The sequence below is a fragment of the Manis pentadactyla genome, chromosome 7 (assembly GCF_030020395.1).
Source record: "Manis pentadactyla isolate mManPen7 chromosome 7, mManPen7.hap1, whole genome shotgun sequence".
Taxonomy (NCBI): Eukaryota; Metazoa; Chordata; class Mammalia; order Pholidota; family Manidae; genus Manis; species Manis pentadactyla.
Genome location: NC_080025.1, coordinates 65,604,832 through 65,621,195, shown reverse-complemented (window position 1 = coordinate 65,621,195; position 16,364 = coordinate 65,604,832). Strand labels below are relative to the sequence as shown.

General features: G+C 32.1%; 1 protein-coding gene across 3 annotated transcripts in view; it reads left to right on the top strand.

The window, feature by feature from the left end:
* Positions 1-16,364, top strand: part of HGF (hepatocyte growth factor) — a 68,202-nt gene that overhangs the window by 41,912 nt on the left and 9,926 nt on the right. For all 3 annotated transcript variants that reach the window (XM_057504457.1, XM_036931697.2, XM_036931696.2), the window contains 5 exons: positions 732-859; positions 5,537-5,639; positions 8,972-9,105; positions 14,067-14,105; positions 15,350-15,446. In XM_057504457.1, coding sequence (XP_057360440.1) covers positions 732-859; positions 5,537-5,639; positions 8,972-9,105; positions 14,067-14,105; positions 15,350-15,446 — 501 coding nt within the window. The remainder of the gene's footprint in view (positions 1-731; positions 860-5,536; positions 5,640-8,971; positions 9,106-14,066; positions 14,106-15,349; positions 15,447-16,364) is intronic.

Genomic DNA, 16,364 nt, shown 5'->3' with positions numbered 1-16,364 from the left:
GAACTCTAGTTAAATCACTGGTAAAATGAAAGATGTACATGTATTACACTGACAACTTCTATAGTTAACTTTTCTATATTATAATTAAATCCTCATTTTATAGACATATTTATAAAGATGTTAGGTAACTTCTCTAAATCAAGGAAGGACTGCTTTGTAATTAAAAGAAATTTATGCAAGCAAATTAAATAAATCGAGGAAATACAGAATCCAAGGAAGAAATAGCTATCATGTTTTTTTTCTTATGTGTGTGGCATGTGTCTGAATAGGAGGCACTGCCATTTTAAATAAAAATAGTTAATGACAATTAATAATGGCCTTCCTTCTGCAAAGAGAGTTACATGTTGTTTCTACATTATATATGATCCATGAAAACATAATAAATAACAGACCAGTTTAAAAGAATTGCAACAGTTGGGAGTCCAAGTCTTGAGAATGAGTGGGAAGAATGAAGTGGTACCATTTTTCTCTTTCATGCGGCAGTAGTGTTTGTGTGGAACTCCAGGCTTGTGGAAGGAAAAGACTACTGACATCTGACAGCACTTATTTCAGTAATGAGGACAGTGTCAGTTGTGTATCTGAATTCTAAATTGTTGTGACTATCCTAAATCTAAAACTTAAAACTCTATTTATAGACATGCATACATTCTGGGATTCTAGAAATGTAACAGCTCTGACTTCACCAATGTAAGAATTCAGGCGATTTACATTAACATGCTTATTCTCAATAGGGATCTAAGGGAAAATTATTGCCGAAATCCAGATGGAGCTGAGTCACCCTGGTGCTTTACCACGGATCCAAACATCCGAGTTGGCTACTGCTCCCAAATTCCAAAATGTGACGTGTCAAGTGGACAAGGTAATAGTTGACATTTTGCAGTGTGGGCATGATTAAATTCAGGGGAAATGCCTAGAGGGAGGACATATTTTACAGCAGACGATCTATTTCTTGTTGCCCTGGTTTTGCAGATTAGCAAACAAAATAACCAAGTCTGAAGTTGAACTTCTTTTATATATTCATTCACTCAACATTTATTTATTTATTTGACTGTATACTAGTGCCAGACTCAGTTTTAGGCACTACACATATACCAGTAAGCCAAACAAAATTATCTGACTCCATGGAGCTAATTGCCAGCAGACAGAAAATAGCAAAATAAAAATGGAGGTGGGGCTAGTAAGTTGTTCTGTGGTCAGTAGTAGAGAGAAAATGTCACAGAGCTGGAGTATGGGGTGCGCTATTTTATATTTTAATGGTCTGTGAAGATCTAATATATTAAGGTGGTGTTTAAGGAGGACCTGAAAGAAATGAGGGAGTGGCATGTGCCATGTGTGTATATTTATTGAAGGCATTCCTGGTAGAGAAAACTACAAATGAAAACATGAGATGGGAGAGTTCTTCAAGAAAAATAGCATATCGTTGTGGCTGGTACAGGGAGAGCAAGATGGAGAGTAGCAGGAGATGAGGTTAGAGAGCATTTGGGCTAAAACTGCATAGGCATTGTAGGAGCTGGAAGGGTTTATACTTTTATTTGGAAAGAGAAGGCACTTCGTTACAGGGCTCTAAGAAGAGAAATTAAATGATCCATTTGACTTAAATCTTACATGGATTTCTCTGGCTACATTGTGGAAAATAACAAGACTTCTGACAAGGGCCACAACAGGGGAATCAGCTGAGTGTTTGTTTCAGTGACCCAGACAAGAGATGAGAGTGATGTAGACCTGGGTCTTAGCAGTGGAGATGATACATAGTGGTGGGGTTTGGGTTAAATCACCATTGTGCTTGGAATCATAGACACCACTGAAGATAGTTTTTTCAGGAAGCAGTAGTAGAGAAAAGTCAGGTTGAAATACATTAAAAAAAATAAATCATTTGGCAAGAATTAATAATGTCAGGATCTGGGCATTTGTTGGTGTATAATGAATGGAGAATTATGATTTTTAAATGATCATATTCTTTCACATAAATTTAATATGATGGTCATAGTCATGGTCAATACTAAATCATCCTAAAAAGTGCAAGCCAAATTTAAAGCTCCATTTCATAGATTTATTGCCTTACATATACTTGTGCCTTCCTTTAGCTTCTCCTCAGTGCCATTTGTCAGGAACAACTCTGTGAGCAGTTGTAGAGACAAGAGGGGAGAGTCTCTTTTCAGTCAATTTCACTGTTCTTTGAAAGATTTTAAAGGTCAGTTTGAAATAAAGTTGAAACCAATGATTAAGGGAGGTTAGAACCAGATGTAACTTCTTTGTGCCTGTCTTATTCATTTAAATAATTACTAATATCTGTGAGTGATAGAGGCAAATGAGAACAATTGCTTTAAAAGCTTCTCATGTGCATTAAGATGATTTTAAGTACATACATATCACTCACCAAAGAATCGGGTAATAGGATATAAGCATTTTGGATTTTGTAAATTATCTAATAAATCTACATATAAATAGATGAAGAAATTAAGTCTTATGAAATTTAAATATCTTGCCTAAATTCTCACATTAACACAGCTGGTATTGACTTTAACTCTCCTTAAAATGGCCTTCCAGTTACTCCATGCCTTTAACTTTTCATTAATACTTTAACAATATTATATTATTTTCCTTTAACAATATATTATACCTGGTCATGCAATAATGTGCTAAGTTCTGTGGGGCAACTTAAAAATGAAGAAGTCCTACTTAAGAGACACTATTAGCCAATCTAAATACAGCTGTGAAACTCTTAACAGTTATGTCATTCTATGATATTGCCAAGCTAATGGTATGCAGTTATATATGTGATATGTATGCATGCACAAAAATACACACACACACATAGGAGAGGATGTTGCTCTTATCTTTTTCCAGGTAACAACAAATATAAATTCCATATATAGATTGATGAGTTAGAAACTTTTTCTCAAATCTTGCAACATCTAAATTAGCATATACACAAATTTTCTTTCAACTGGATATTAAAAACTATTAAAAAATGAAAACTGAAATTGCAGATTTTCTTTAAAAATACGGATAAAACACAACTTATTAGAGCATATGAAATGTACTTAAGGCTGTAAACAGAGAACAGTTCACAGCTTTAGATATTTATATTAATATCATAAATAATTAAGACAAATGAATTAAATTTCTAAATCCAAGAGTTGGAGAAAAAGTAAACCAAAAGCAATACAAAGAAGAAAACACGATAAAAGCAGACATTAATAAGGCAAAGAAAAGAAAACAGTAGTACTAATGAGTAAAGGGAAATGATGGTTCTTCAAAAAAATTGACAAAATAGACAGTCACCAGCTAACTGATTCAAGAGAGAAAGGACAAATACATAAAATAATTATAAAGGGAGAAATAACCATTGAAACAGGAAAATTAGAAAATATAAGACATTGTTTTATATAACCTTGTGGGGAAAATGGAAGTTCCTGTGGCCAGGATTCTTACCTGACCCTAAACTACTTGATGATGTAACCGGCCTACTGCTAGGTTAATGTTTTCACACCCGTAGGCAATAAGCTATTACTGGCTGAGTCATTATATAAAGAGCTCTGCCCCATGCTCTACATGGAGGCAGAGACGGAGGTGGATTTTAGACCTGCAGACATGATTCTAGTGCATGAACTACCTTCAGGAGAATAAAGCTGGATATAAACCTTTTTACCCCAAGAATGTTCCATTGTCATTTCTCAGTGTCACTAAATCCATAGTGAACTTGCTGAGAGCTGAAACTCTCAGGCAAGACAAACCTCATATAAACTTTGAAAATGCAAATGAAGCAGGTAATTTGCTAGGAACATTCAAGTTATTTGAATTGACCCTGGAAGAAAAAGAAAACTTAAATAGACTAATTCCTATAAACAAGTACAGAAATTTATTGAAGAACTATTACACCAAAAATACACCATGCCTACATGCATATCACCAGATGATCTCAATGCTACATAAATTGCCCTGCAGCTTCACAAATACAGTAAAACTTTAAGTATTTTTATGATGGAATTATAATATTCATACTTAAACATGGTAAAGATAGCACAAAAAAAAAGAACCATAGATTTATCTCATGTGTGAATGTTAATATGAAAATCCTAAATGAAATTTGAGTGAACAGCCCAATAAAGAAATTAAGAAAACAGAACATAATGACTGACCCTGAAATTTACAGATGAAATGCAGGAGAGGAAGAACTCAGTGGTATTGGCCTGGGGTTAGAGGAACCCACAATTAATCATGAAAACACATACATATTGATTAAAACGTGTTTAATCAAATGAAAGGGACTAAAAATGATGGTACAAAAAAATAACAATGAGCATACTTGGCACCAACTTCTTGTCTTCTTTTTTACCTTTCATTGCTTAACAAACAAGAGTTCCTTGGAGATAGTGATGGTTACAGGCCTGGGGCAAGAAAAAATACAAGGTGAAACAGGAGTGTTTTAACCGGTGTATTCTGCATATGTGCAAGTATTGGATTTTACAAGTTTATGCTTTCTGAAAACAATTTTATTGTGTACTATAGTGACTGCTACATTATCTATATCAAATCCTATCCAATTTGATTTTTTAAATTTAATACCAAATTCCTTCTAAGTGATATTGAAAAGCATGACCCATGGATATGAAATATCAAAATGAAGAACAGTAATAGATTATATGTCATATTGGATAAAAAAAGAACCCACAAGTCCATATTTATATTACTGTTCCCACTAGAACTAGTATTACTACTACACTAACAGTAATATTTAAATGAAGGGAATAGGGGAGAAGGAAAAACTCTCATTTACAGAAGAATGGTAACTAATAAAGAATTTAGGAATTTGAAAAATAACTCTTTTAAAACAAGCACAGTAATAACTGATTCACACAAAATTCATCAAGGTATGCCTACCCATTTTATAAAAATCTGTTTGGCAATAGGATGCTTCATCAGTCTCAAAGACTCCAACAATTTTTTTGTTATATACAAACAGAAGTTTTGTCTTTATACCATTTAATCAAGTTATCAATCTCATCACCAATAATAGAACAAACTGAAATCATGTGTCACATGATATCATGCTCTGAGAAGGATAAAATATGACCTGTGCAATATTCCTGTCTTTAATTTGATTTTATTAATGAGAAAATAATTAGAAAAAATGAAATTAAAGAACATTTGCTAGACAGCTGGCCTAAGTGACTCAGAATGTCAAACTCATAAAAGACAAAAATCAAAACACAACAAACATGACAGTATGAGTGTTCACTATATAATTCTTGGGACTTCTGTGGATTAACAGTTTTCAGAAGAAAATGTTGGGAAATGATATATGTCATTCTAAAAATTCTCACTCTTTGTTGTCCCTGAGTGCTACTCGTTTAACTTTTTCTTTGATTTTTAAAAATTTGTAATTTGATGCATAAACTCTCATTTTAATGAAGAAGAAATCTGGCTGAAAATAGAGATACTTTGAGATATTTAGGTCTATTTGATTTGTACAGATTGAGTGCTATACTCCCTAGTGTTAATTAACTAGTCTTTCCCTATATGTTTTATTTAGATTGTTATCGTGGGAATGGCAAAAATTATATGGGCAATTTGTCCAAAACACGATCTGGATTAACGTGTTCTATGTGGGACAAGAACATGGAAGACTTACACCGGTGTGTAAATTTTTTTCTATGTATTGTATGTAGTGATAACAGCAGATAGATATATTCAGATATGTACAATGCTATTTCTACTGTTTTTTAGGTATCATAGTAAGATAATAAAAACCTTAGCTTGATTGTTCTGTGCAACATAATTTAACATTTTCTCTCTCTACATAGGAAACTTTAAATAAGCAATTCAATCCAGCATATATTTTAAAAAAATTTACAATGTGTTTTGCTCTGTGATAGGGGCCATGGGGAACATTAACAAAAAGTAGGCATATGTTTTGCTTCACCTTTAAGGAGGATATGATTACACTAAGAAAACAATTACATAATTTGATAAGACAAGGATATAATTAAGTGATAAATCTAGCATTTCAAATAATACATTATGTGATTATGTTCTTATAATTAATTACTAATTGTTAATATTAGCTCATGAAAAATCAGTAAGTGACTTTTTTCATGTGCATACATACCTTAAATATCCACATAACTACTAAAGACTTAGAGAGAAAGGTTTTCTTGTACAGTTTTCTTAGGACACAATTTTTTTTTCTATAATCAAAGGGATGTATGTGCAATTGAAAGAAAACTATATATTTTAGACAATTACAACTAGGGATTTTGACATTGGACATTCCTTCACATAAGAGGAAGTTATCTTCTACTTGGCCCTAGAAACAGAGCTAGTATGTTTGAAATTACAAAAGAACTATCAGATATAATTGTGGCACAAAACCAAGTTTTTAAGAGATGTCCCAGAATATATGCACAAGAGAAAAAAGAAAGAAAGGTTAGTGTCATTTGATTAAGTACTTACAACATGGATGCTTTACATGAGTTATCTCATTTGATCATTACAGTCCCATATGGAAGATATTTCTAAATGTGTAAATAAGAATTAAAGGCTCAGAGAAGTCGAATCCTTTTGCCTCCAGTCCCAGTTTAACGTTAAAGTCTTTATTCTCTTCCAAAATGTACTGACTAGTGGATGACAGTGTTTCGGTTAATTTACTTCACAAACAAATAGTAAGATTCTAAGTGCTCTTTAACATAAGTATGCAATTCACACATGTAAGCTGCACAGGTGCTTAAGTTTTCTAATAGTCACATTTAAAGATAAAAATAAACAGGCAAAATTATTTTTGATAATATATTCGTATTGATCCAATATATCTGAAGCTTTTTCATTTTAATATGTATTCAATGTAAAATTATTAAAGATATCTTACACATTTTTTCCATGTTAAAGTTTCAAAATCTGATGTATATTTGCAATTACAGCACCTCTCAATTTGGACTAGCCACTTACTAATTTCTCAGGAGGCTTATGTGGCTAGTAGGTATTTTATTGGATTATGGAGCTCTAGGACTTAAACGATAATCAAAATTGTGTCCTCATGGAACTCACTCTTTAGTATAGAATGTCATCAAATAGCAAATTCCAATACCATGTTATAAAAACCATAAAAAATAGCATATTTCATGTGATGGGAATAAAAAGAGTGCCACCTAGACTCAGAAAGTCAAGAAGGCTTCCTAGAGAAATGGACATTAGCTGGAGCATGTGTGATCAGTGGGAATTAGAGGAGGAATTAGAGGTAGGAGGAAGAGTACATCAGGCAGAAGGAATAGCTTGTCCAAAGTGCAAAGATCGAAGAGTTGAAAATCAAGTGTAAGTTTGAAACAATGTAATTCGGTCAATGTCCACAAAGAGGGAATTCTGCAGTGGCAAGACAATACAGAGCTCTGTAAGTTGTGTTAAAAAGTTTGAATTTTATCCTAAGCATTAAAGGGATTCATTAAAGGCTTTTAAGCAAGAATTAACATTAAATGCTGATTTCAACACAGCTATTTTCTAAAGCATTTTTATAAATATAGTGGGGTGGATCTAGCTCTTGTGGACTTGTGAGAGGCAATTGTACCAACACTTTCTTCAGTGATTTCACATTGGAACTTTGACATTTTTATGGTGGAAATATTTACACCACAGAAATCAGCAAGAGTAACAAATAAAGACTCCCTCCATACAGACCTCAAAATTCTAATTGTTAAAACATTTACCAGCGTACCACTGGAAATACGTGACATACTTATTCAGGGACTACAGTAGTAATAACTCTTAATCCATTGAGTTTAGTTAATGGTTAAAAGTCACTTGGAAACAATTTGTAGGAAATTGATGTATGATTAAGTTGCATGATACTATTCTGGTCTAACAAACAATGACTAAGGAGGGAGTACATCGTGGTGGTTTCCAACACTGACCTTGGGAAGAGCCATGTGTTCAAACCCCTGCCTGCTGTACTGCTTACAAGCCATGTGATCTTAGGCAAATTATTTGTTCTTTGTGGATTTGAAATATAAAATAGCATAACCTCAGAGTCTGTCTCATTAGGTTGGTCTAAGGTTATATATGTAAATCACATGTAACAGAATCTGGCATGTGATAGATACTATATGTGCTGTTGGTCTAGAAAATGAACTTGCGTTTGGAAATATAATCCAAGTTTCCGTATCTAAATTCTCCCTAGTTTTTTTAACTGGCACATTAAATATTTTAAAGCATGGTAGTAGTTAATGATCCAAAACAAATCCATCTAAATGTATAATGTCATGACTTGGTCAGAATGGCCATGTGTAATTTGACATCAATATTATTGAGATAAACATAAACACTGATGTTTGAGTGGGCATGGTCTTACAAAATAACACAATATTTTCACTTTCTTTTGTACTAAACTTAGTTAAGATGTAAAATGAGAAAGGCTGAAGTGTTAGTTATCTGTCAAATCATGTTTCATAACTATATAACAAGTGAAATTTTAGAATTTAATTATTTCATTAGCAAATTATTATTATTAAATTTTCAGGTATTTTCTTATACTTTTCCATAGTGTTATTGTTAGTGATGCTTCATATGTTTCTGAAACATGAAAAGATACTTTTGCAATAACTTATGTTTTTATATATCTTATAACCTTGATCTTGTTTGTCATCTGCTTTTTTCTAGGCAATGTTTCTCCATTTCTATGCACAGCAATATTGTTACTTTGCCATTATAATTATTAAATAGAAGCAAAGTCATGAAATCTTTTATCAATTTATCTGTGCTAATTATATAGCCCTAGTTCATATTCTCAAGTTGGAGAACATGCTTCCAAACTAAGAACAACAAAATAAATCCCAAACAAAAGAAACAGAACTCACACCAAGTAGAAGCTTGTGTTGTATCTCTAATGAAAGTTATGTGCTAGGGTTCTGTCTTGGTGACAGCTTATTTCTCTTGGACAGACAGAGCATTTTGTGATGTTTAGAGTTTGTTGTTTTTGTAGGCATATCTTCTGGGAACCAGATGCTAGTAAGCTGAATAAGAATTACTGCCGGAATCCTGATGATGATGCCCATGGTCCCTGGTGTTACACAGGAAATCCTCTCGTTCCTTGGGATTATTGCCCTATTTCTCGTTGTAAGTACATTTAGTGATCTTTTTCATTTGAAATATTTTAAACACACTGCAATTCCTCTAAATTGATACCCTAAATCAGAGGTAGAAGTAATAGAGGAGGGCTGGGTTTGACACTCCAGACAGCATTACACATCCACACATCCACACACACACCTTGCTTCATCTTTCCTCTAGACAAGGAGACATTGTGCTGACCTTTTAAAGATTGTCTTCCCTTGGAAGGTTCCCATTTGGAATACAGAAGCAATAAATGACTATGGTTCTAATGTGACTAGGCTGGAAAGACCACCCCACTGGGCCCCACTGGTACTAGCTGACTACATGTTCAGCCTCTGAATTTATGTAGCAGAGCTCCAGCAAAGTCGCCCGCCCACTAACAGAGCCATGAATGGGCCTGAGATAGTGGTGTTTCCATCTTCTCTGTTCTATAATCCAAGACTAAGAAGCCTGAAGCATTCCATCCACTTATTTGAGCCCAAGAAGACTTTAAGAGTATTAGTGCAAAAAGTATGTAGAATGTCAAAAAGAGAGAGATGTAAAATATATAATGTATGTTTGATATTCTTGATATGAAAGAGCTCCTATATATCAGTAAGAAAAAGATAACTCAGGAGATAAATTATGAAAATGAATCTTTAAGAGTAAATGTAATTAATAAACAAATGAAAAGACATTAAAACTTAATGGTAAGAAAAGATGAAGTTATAAAAGCGTAAGATCATTTCCATTTATCAGTTGGCAAATAAGAAAATGCCCATTATTAGTAAGGGTCAGGTTTTCTCAATACTGTCCTGCTTTGTGAATTGGAAAGCTTGTGTGGAAGTCAATTCAGGGAAATATATCAGAATTTTTCAACTTCGGCACTTCTGCCATTTTGTGCTGGATAGATCTTTGTTAGGGGAGCTGTCCTGTGCATTATGAGATATTTAGTAATGTCCCTGGCCTCTACCCACCAGGTATCAATTGCACCACACCTCCTCCCTCCAATCATGACAATAAAAAATATCTACAGGCATTGTAAGTGTCCCCTGGGGGAAAAATCACCCCCATTGAGAACCAGTGATGTAGAGTAATATATATTGAGATAGAAGGATATCCTCCATATATTATTGAGTGAAAAAGCCTTAAAAAGCTGTGCCAGTAGCAAGAGACCATTTTACTATATTATGTATCTCATAGCTCCATGTTTATAGTAAACATCTTTAAATATTATGTTAAACCACTTTCTTCTTTAAAAAGGTTGTACTTCTATAAGTTTAATAAGAGTCCTGTTTTAAGAATGTTTTTCTTGTGAGACAAGCCAGTAGCAAGACCTTGAAAATAGCGGCAAAAATACCCACTTAAAAAGGGACATTAGGTTGAAGAAATGATGTTTGCTTAACAACATGAAATGCAAACACAAGTCTATATTTTTTTCAAAATATATAGCAAATTAAAGAGATAATTTCTCATCTTAAATGGAAAAATTGTTATGTTTCAATTATAGCATTAAAAGGCAAAGTTCTTAAATATGATCTTAATCAAGTATATCTATAATAATAGAAACTTAGAACTTCACAATTTTAATAAAGAATTATAATAATAAATACCTTGCATGTTTGTAAAGAAATAGTATTTCATATTATTATATTTTATTTAATCAGCTATAATCACAACCTTTCAAATTAATTAATTAGTGTTTTCCTAATGTTAGTCTACTTCTCCCATGTTAGGGTTTGCATAAATTCTTCTACAGATATAATTTTCACTTTTTGTAACATTAAAACAACCAAGCAAACAAACCTACCCCTGTGGCACACACACAAAAATATTTTAAATCACTGAGATTTATTTTTTCTAAATATTCATGTTGCCTCGTAGTACTTTCCTGTGAAGTCTCTATGTTTAGAATAATGGAAACTCATAGACAATCCAGTGATCTAGGGAGAAGGAAAATAGCCAATGCTCTAGCTTCTAAAACAGAAATTTTTTTGCTTTCCTTGCAGAATTCCAGATTTGTAAAAATCACAGTAGCTTAATTTTATCACATAGATATATAGCTAAGAATAAAATGTTCTCACAGAATCTTAGGGAACTGTTATTTGGTTTATGAACTTAACTGACACAAGACTATAATAATTTAAAAGTTTTCAAACGTATTTTCAAAAATAACATTTTAAGCAAAGTTTAAATTTAATAACATTTTAGTACAAATTAATACAAACTTAAAACATTTAATAACATTTTAAAACAAAATAATGTGCTGTTAGAAGACTTTAGGATGTTACTAGTATTTATGAAATGCTATTGCAGATAAATCATTTTTATTTCAATATATTCTGAATATTAATTCCAATAAATATTTTCTCGCTGTCATTTTTCTAATACTTACAGCCAGGATTTATTTATATTTTCCTGATGGTGAAAGGCTAATAAAATTTATCTTTAGAAGATTCGAGGTCTTATTTATTTAACCGCAGAAACTGTATAAATCATTTCACACTGTGCATTTGTATTACAAAACATGTAAAGATTTTTATTCCTTTTTTATAAAATGCTTATGAAATAATATTTAATATACATTTTTAAGATTATCAAATATGCAAAAATAAAACTGTAGAAATGCCTATATATCTGTACACATACACATTTAGTACACGGGAAAAATCTTAAGTATTAACTATTCAGAGAGTAGTGGTTAAGAGCTCTACTCTGGCTTTCTGGATAAGAATTACAACTCTATCATTCTAGGTTCCTTGGGCAAATTAGTTTGTATTTATTTACTCATTTATTAACAATTTTAAATTGAGCTGCTCTTGTGGTATATAACATGCTACGAATACAACAATAAAAACAATGTTTCTTACCCTCAGATAGTTTTCAGTGTAGAAGAAAGACATTTATGTAAGTTACTACACATATAATCATTTAATAATATATACTAAATATTAAAATATATAATGAGAATGGAAACAGATGTCTGCCTGGAGAAATATGTGATGTTCATGAAGTTTAAAACTTGAGTTGAAACTTTAAGAATATATTAAAAGAAATGTTTCTTTATAATTTCAATAAGAGCTCATATTTGGTTTGGAGGCCATATAAATACACACACACTCACACACACACACAATTTACCCATTCTTCCCCAGATAAAATTTTTATCTTTGATGTGTTTTCTTTCTTCAAATTTAAGTTGAATCAATACAAAATAAGATTTGTATCATATATATTATTTTCAGACTTTAGTGCTATGGTGGAGATAATGAGAGAAATGTAAAAGAGGAGAAGTGAACATAGTATTTAACAGTACAATGGAAAAGGCCTAGAAAGCAGTTTCTCAAAGTTTTGCTCAAAGTGTGCAACAGATGCTGAAATAGCTTTTAAAATTATTAATCTAACCACCACCTCAGAATCTTTGGAAGTCTGATTTTAAGTGGCATTTCAGCTTATTCTAAAGTGTAGGAAATATTTGGCTTAAAGGAAACTATATAGGTAATAATTACTAATAATTATAATATATATAAATATATAATAACTATTACAAAATAACCAAATTTTCAATAGATACAAAGTTTTTAAAAATTAAATATTTTATTAAGTTGCAATAATGAACTAAATTATTGATATATTGATGCTTAGAAATAAGAAAGTTGATATGCGATTAAGGATGAATAGTATATATAGTCTTTCTCATCACAACATACAGAATAAATAGCAAATTTTTTATTTTAGAAAATTCAAGTAATTGACTTGAGTGGAAAAACCAATATCCTTGATATTTAAATGATCATAATTAGCCTCAATCCTGATTTATGCTCTGAACTAAAATACTGACCTCAGCTGATTCTAAAACAAAATCTTCCCCCAGGATAACCTAAAGGGAAAGGGAAATGGTGAAATTTATAGTTTGCCATTACTCTTATTCACTTAAAAGACCTAGATCTGGAAAATGAACACAAAAACCTTTTAGCATGTGTTAATTATCTCGAGATTTCCCATAAATAACAATCAAATGTGGATCTATTACCAAGAAATCCATATACCATTATTATTTTGTTTCCAATTTATTTGAGCTCAGAGCATTTCCAGGGATTAACAACCAGCTGGGTCTAAACAGTGCCTGACTAAATTCTATGCTATCAATTCTTAACAGTCAGACATTAAATTGCAGGAAATGTGCGTCATTCATTACACCATAAGTATTTTCAAATTCTAGTACCTTCCAAGCCTTTCTCTTTGCAGCAATTAAACCCTAATAGGGAGGTTATGAAAAAAGAGTAAGTTATAAGATTTTAGTTAAAATTATTTGCAGTTTCCAGTGTTCTCTTTTTTCCATACTTTTTTTCTTACTACCCCTTAGAAAAAACAATCTTTGAAATATTCTAACAAAACATAATTATATTTTGTTTTCACTCTCTTTCCATTAGTGACATTGATTTTTATCTTCTGGAATTCTTGGAGTTTTTTGAAGTTTTCTTGATGAAGTTTCAATTATCCGCAACCACGTAAAAAAATTAAAATAATTTGTCCTAAAAAATATAAATGGGCCAACTTACAGTAAAAAAAAAAAAACCCACACAGTCTAGCTATATGAATGGCCTGAGCAAATAATAAGCATTAGAGTTATTCAAGGAGATGTTCATGGTGTACAGTACTGGGCATCTTGATAGAATGAGGCAGCTCCCCCATGCCAGCAGTGTACCTGAAGCTGCCAGTGCTCATCGGACCACACAGCTGAGAGCCTCCAATCATAAAACAGGGATTTCCTCAAATCCCTCACTACTTGTAGGCACACATGTTCAATAATGCCCAGTAAAAGTGATACGTAATTACTCAAAAAAGTGCTTTCACATTTTATTTTTGAATTAAGTGTCAAGAATTATAGCAAATTATCCAATTCATGGATATTTTTATTTCAATATATAGCTCTGTTTCTGTGTAACAGAAATACATATATACATATACATTTATTTTTACAGGTGAAGGTGATACCACACCTACAATAGTCAATTTAGACCGTAAGTAATCTTTTAAAATACACGGTATCTTTGAGCCTCTATATGTCAAAATTGATATCATTATTTTATTTATAGAAAAATATGTGATAGTTATCAGATCCTTCCATCTGGATTCCTTCCTTATGATAGATATTAACTTCCATCATAAGAATAAGTTAATCTATTTGTTTTATTTAAGTTTTTTCTATGTGTATCTATAAAGGGGTTGCAGAGCAACTACATGCTGAATATCAACATTCAGTTCGTTATCGGAAAACACAAGATGTTATACTTAACTTTGAAAGGAGCATTTATATTGCTTTCAATTTTGGGCAAAATGTATATAATGGACCTTCGCCATCCTTTCAGTTAAACAGGATGCTAAAATCAGAAAGAATGGAGCCAGAAGTTTGGGAAGTTATGCAGTGTCTCTATCCTGCTTTATCTTTAAAGCTCTTTGAATGCTCTACTAGGCAAAAGATGACACAATCCAAGAAGTTCAGTTAATCCTCAGTTTAAGAAAATCTTTTGGGAGCTGCTTGTTTTTGGTTTTCACATATTTCTTGAGCTGAAGGAAGTTACTGTTTGATTTAAGAGACCACCAGCTGCGTCCCAGGCTGAAGAAGCTAATGCAAATTTATCTTAGACCATGGACAGGGGTAGAAAGGATAAGGCAAGGAACATGGAGTAGGGTCAGGAAAAAGTTTACTCCAAAGAATTCTGTATTATGTCATTTGGATATAATGATTTAAACACAATTACATCATTTGGATACAATCTCAATGAATATAATGGTAACATGTTTCAAAATGGCTCTACATTCTTACTGTACAAATTCAGAAGTAATAAAACAAATATAGTTTTGTGGTTTTTCACTCAGGTTATTGATTTTCATTGACAAATGAAATGGAACATTGTTTCATTTTATGTTGAGGTTGGTGAGGGACATACAATTATGGGTTAGAACTGAGTAACTTAATGCTTAGTGCTCTCCAAGCAAGGCCACTGTCACTATAATGGAAATGCCGTCAACCTTGAGTTAATATTTTTTCCTAAGTAATTTGTCTACTTGGATGAGGATAGCAAACGTTTTTGGCCTGATTTTTTCAGTGTAGTCACAATACTTAATTTTTTTTCCCCAAAAAAACTTCTAACATAATTAAAGTAATCACATTTGTCTAGTTACCATTGCATTTAAGAAAGCTGAGAGGCACTGGTTATTTCAAAACATTTTGTCAAAATGTTATGTTTGGTCCTCCTTTTAGATCCTGTAATATCTTGTGCCAAAACAAAACAATTGCGAGTTGTAAATGGAATTCCAACACGAACAAATGTAGGATGGATGGTTAGTTTGAAATACAGGTAATTATTAATAGACACAAATCATACGTATTTGGATTATTTGCAAAAATCATATTCCCAACTGTATGCCCATATGTGCTCATGTAGATTGTACCCTTCTCACATGCCAAGGGGGGCATTCTGCTTGCCAAGCAAATTAAAATTTGCACTTTGTGCCATCAGAGGTAGCACCTTTGCAAATATACACAAAGGTTCTGTATGTGTTGGCATTGTCCCTGATTACAGGTAACATTCAGTTCTGATTAAGCAAATAACAATTACACAGAGAACCTACTTATAATTTGATATCACCATAGTAATTATAGTATGTATGTTATCATATAAATATATTATAATATAATGTTAAAACTTCTCAATCTATAATACTATGATTTTATTTTCTAACATATGTATGCATATCAGAAATGTTATAATTTTTAATTTCTGACTTTTCATTGTCATTTTAAGGATAAGTTGTAATAATTTTAAATTCTAGAATATTTTGTCGTTAAGAAAAAGATTAACAAACTATTCAGTGTGGATAAAATATTCTTGAGATGGTTATTTCTCAGTGCTCTTAAGAGTCAATGACATATGGATCTCATTTGGATATGATATTTGTCTATTCTATAGAAGTTCTATTGAAAACCACTTTGCAAAATATAATGCTATACAAAAATTAAAATCAATAATTATGTTGTAAGAATTAAATATTAAAAATAGGAGTTAACTCAAAATATGGACTTACAACTTTCTGTATACATATACCATCTGGTAATCAGAAAGTTAAAATTTCTTTTTCTATATCTAACTCTATTTGAACCTCATCATACTACATACCCCAAAATGTACCGGAATTCTAGCCACATTTTCTTTTCCCTTGTTTTCAAGACACCCCATGTTTTTCCCTCCAAACTTTTGTGTTGTTGTTCCCACTGC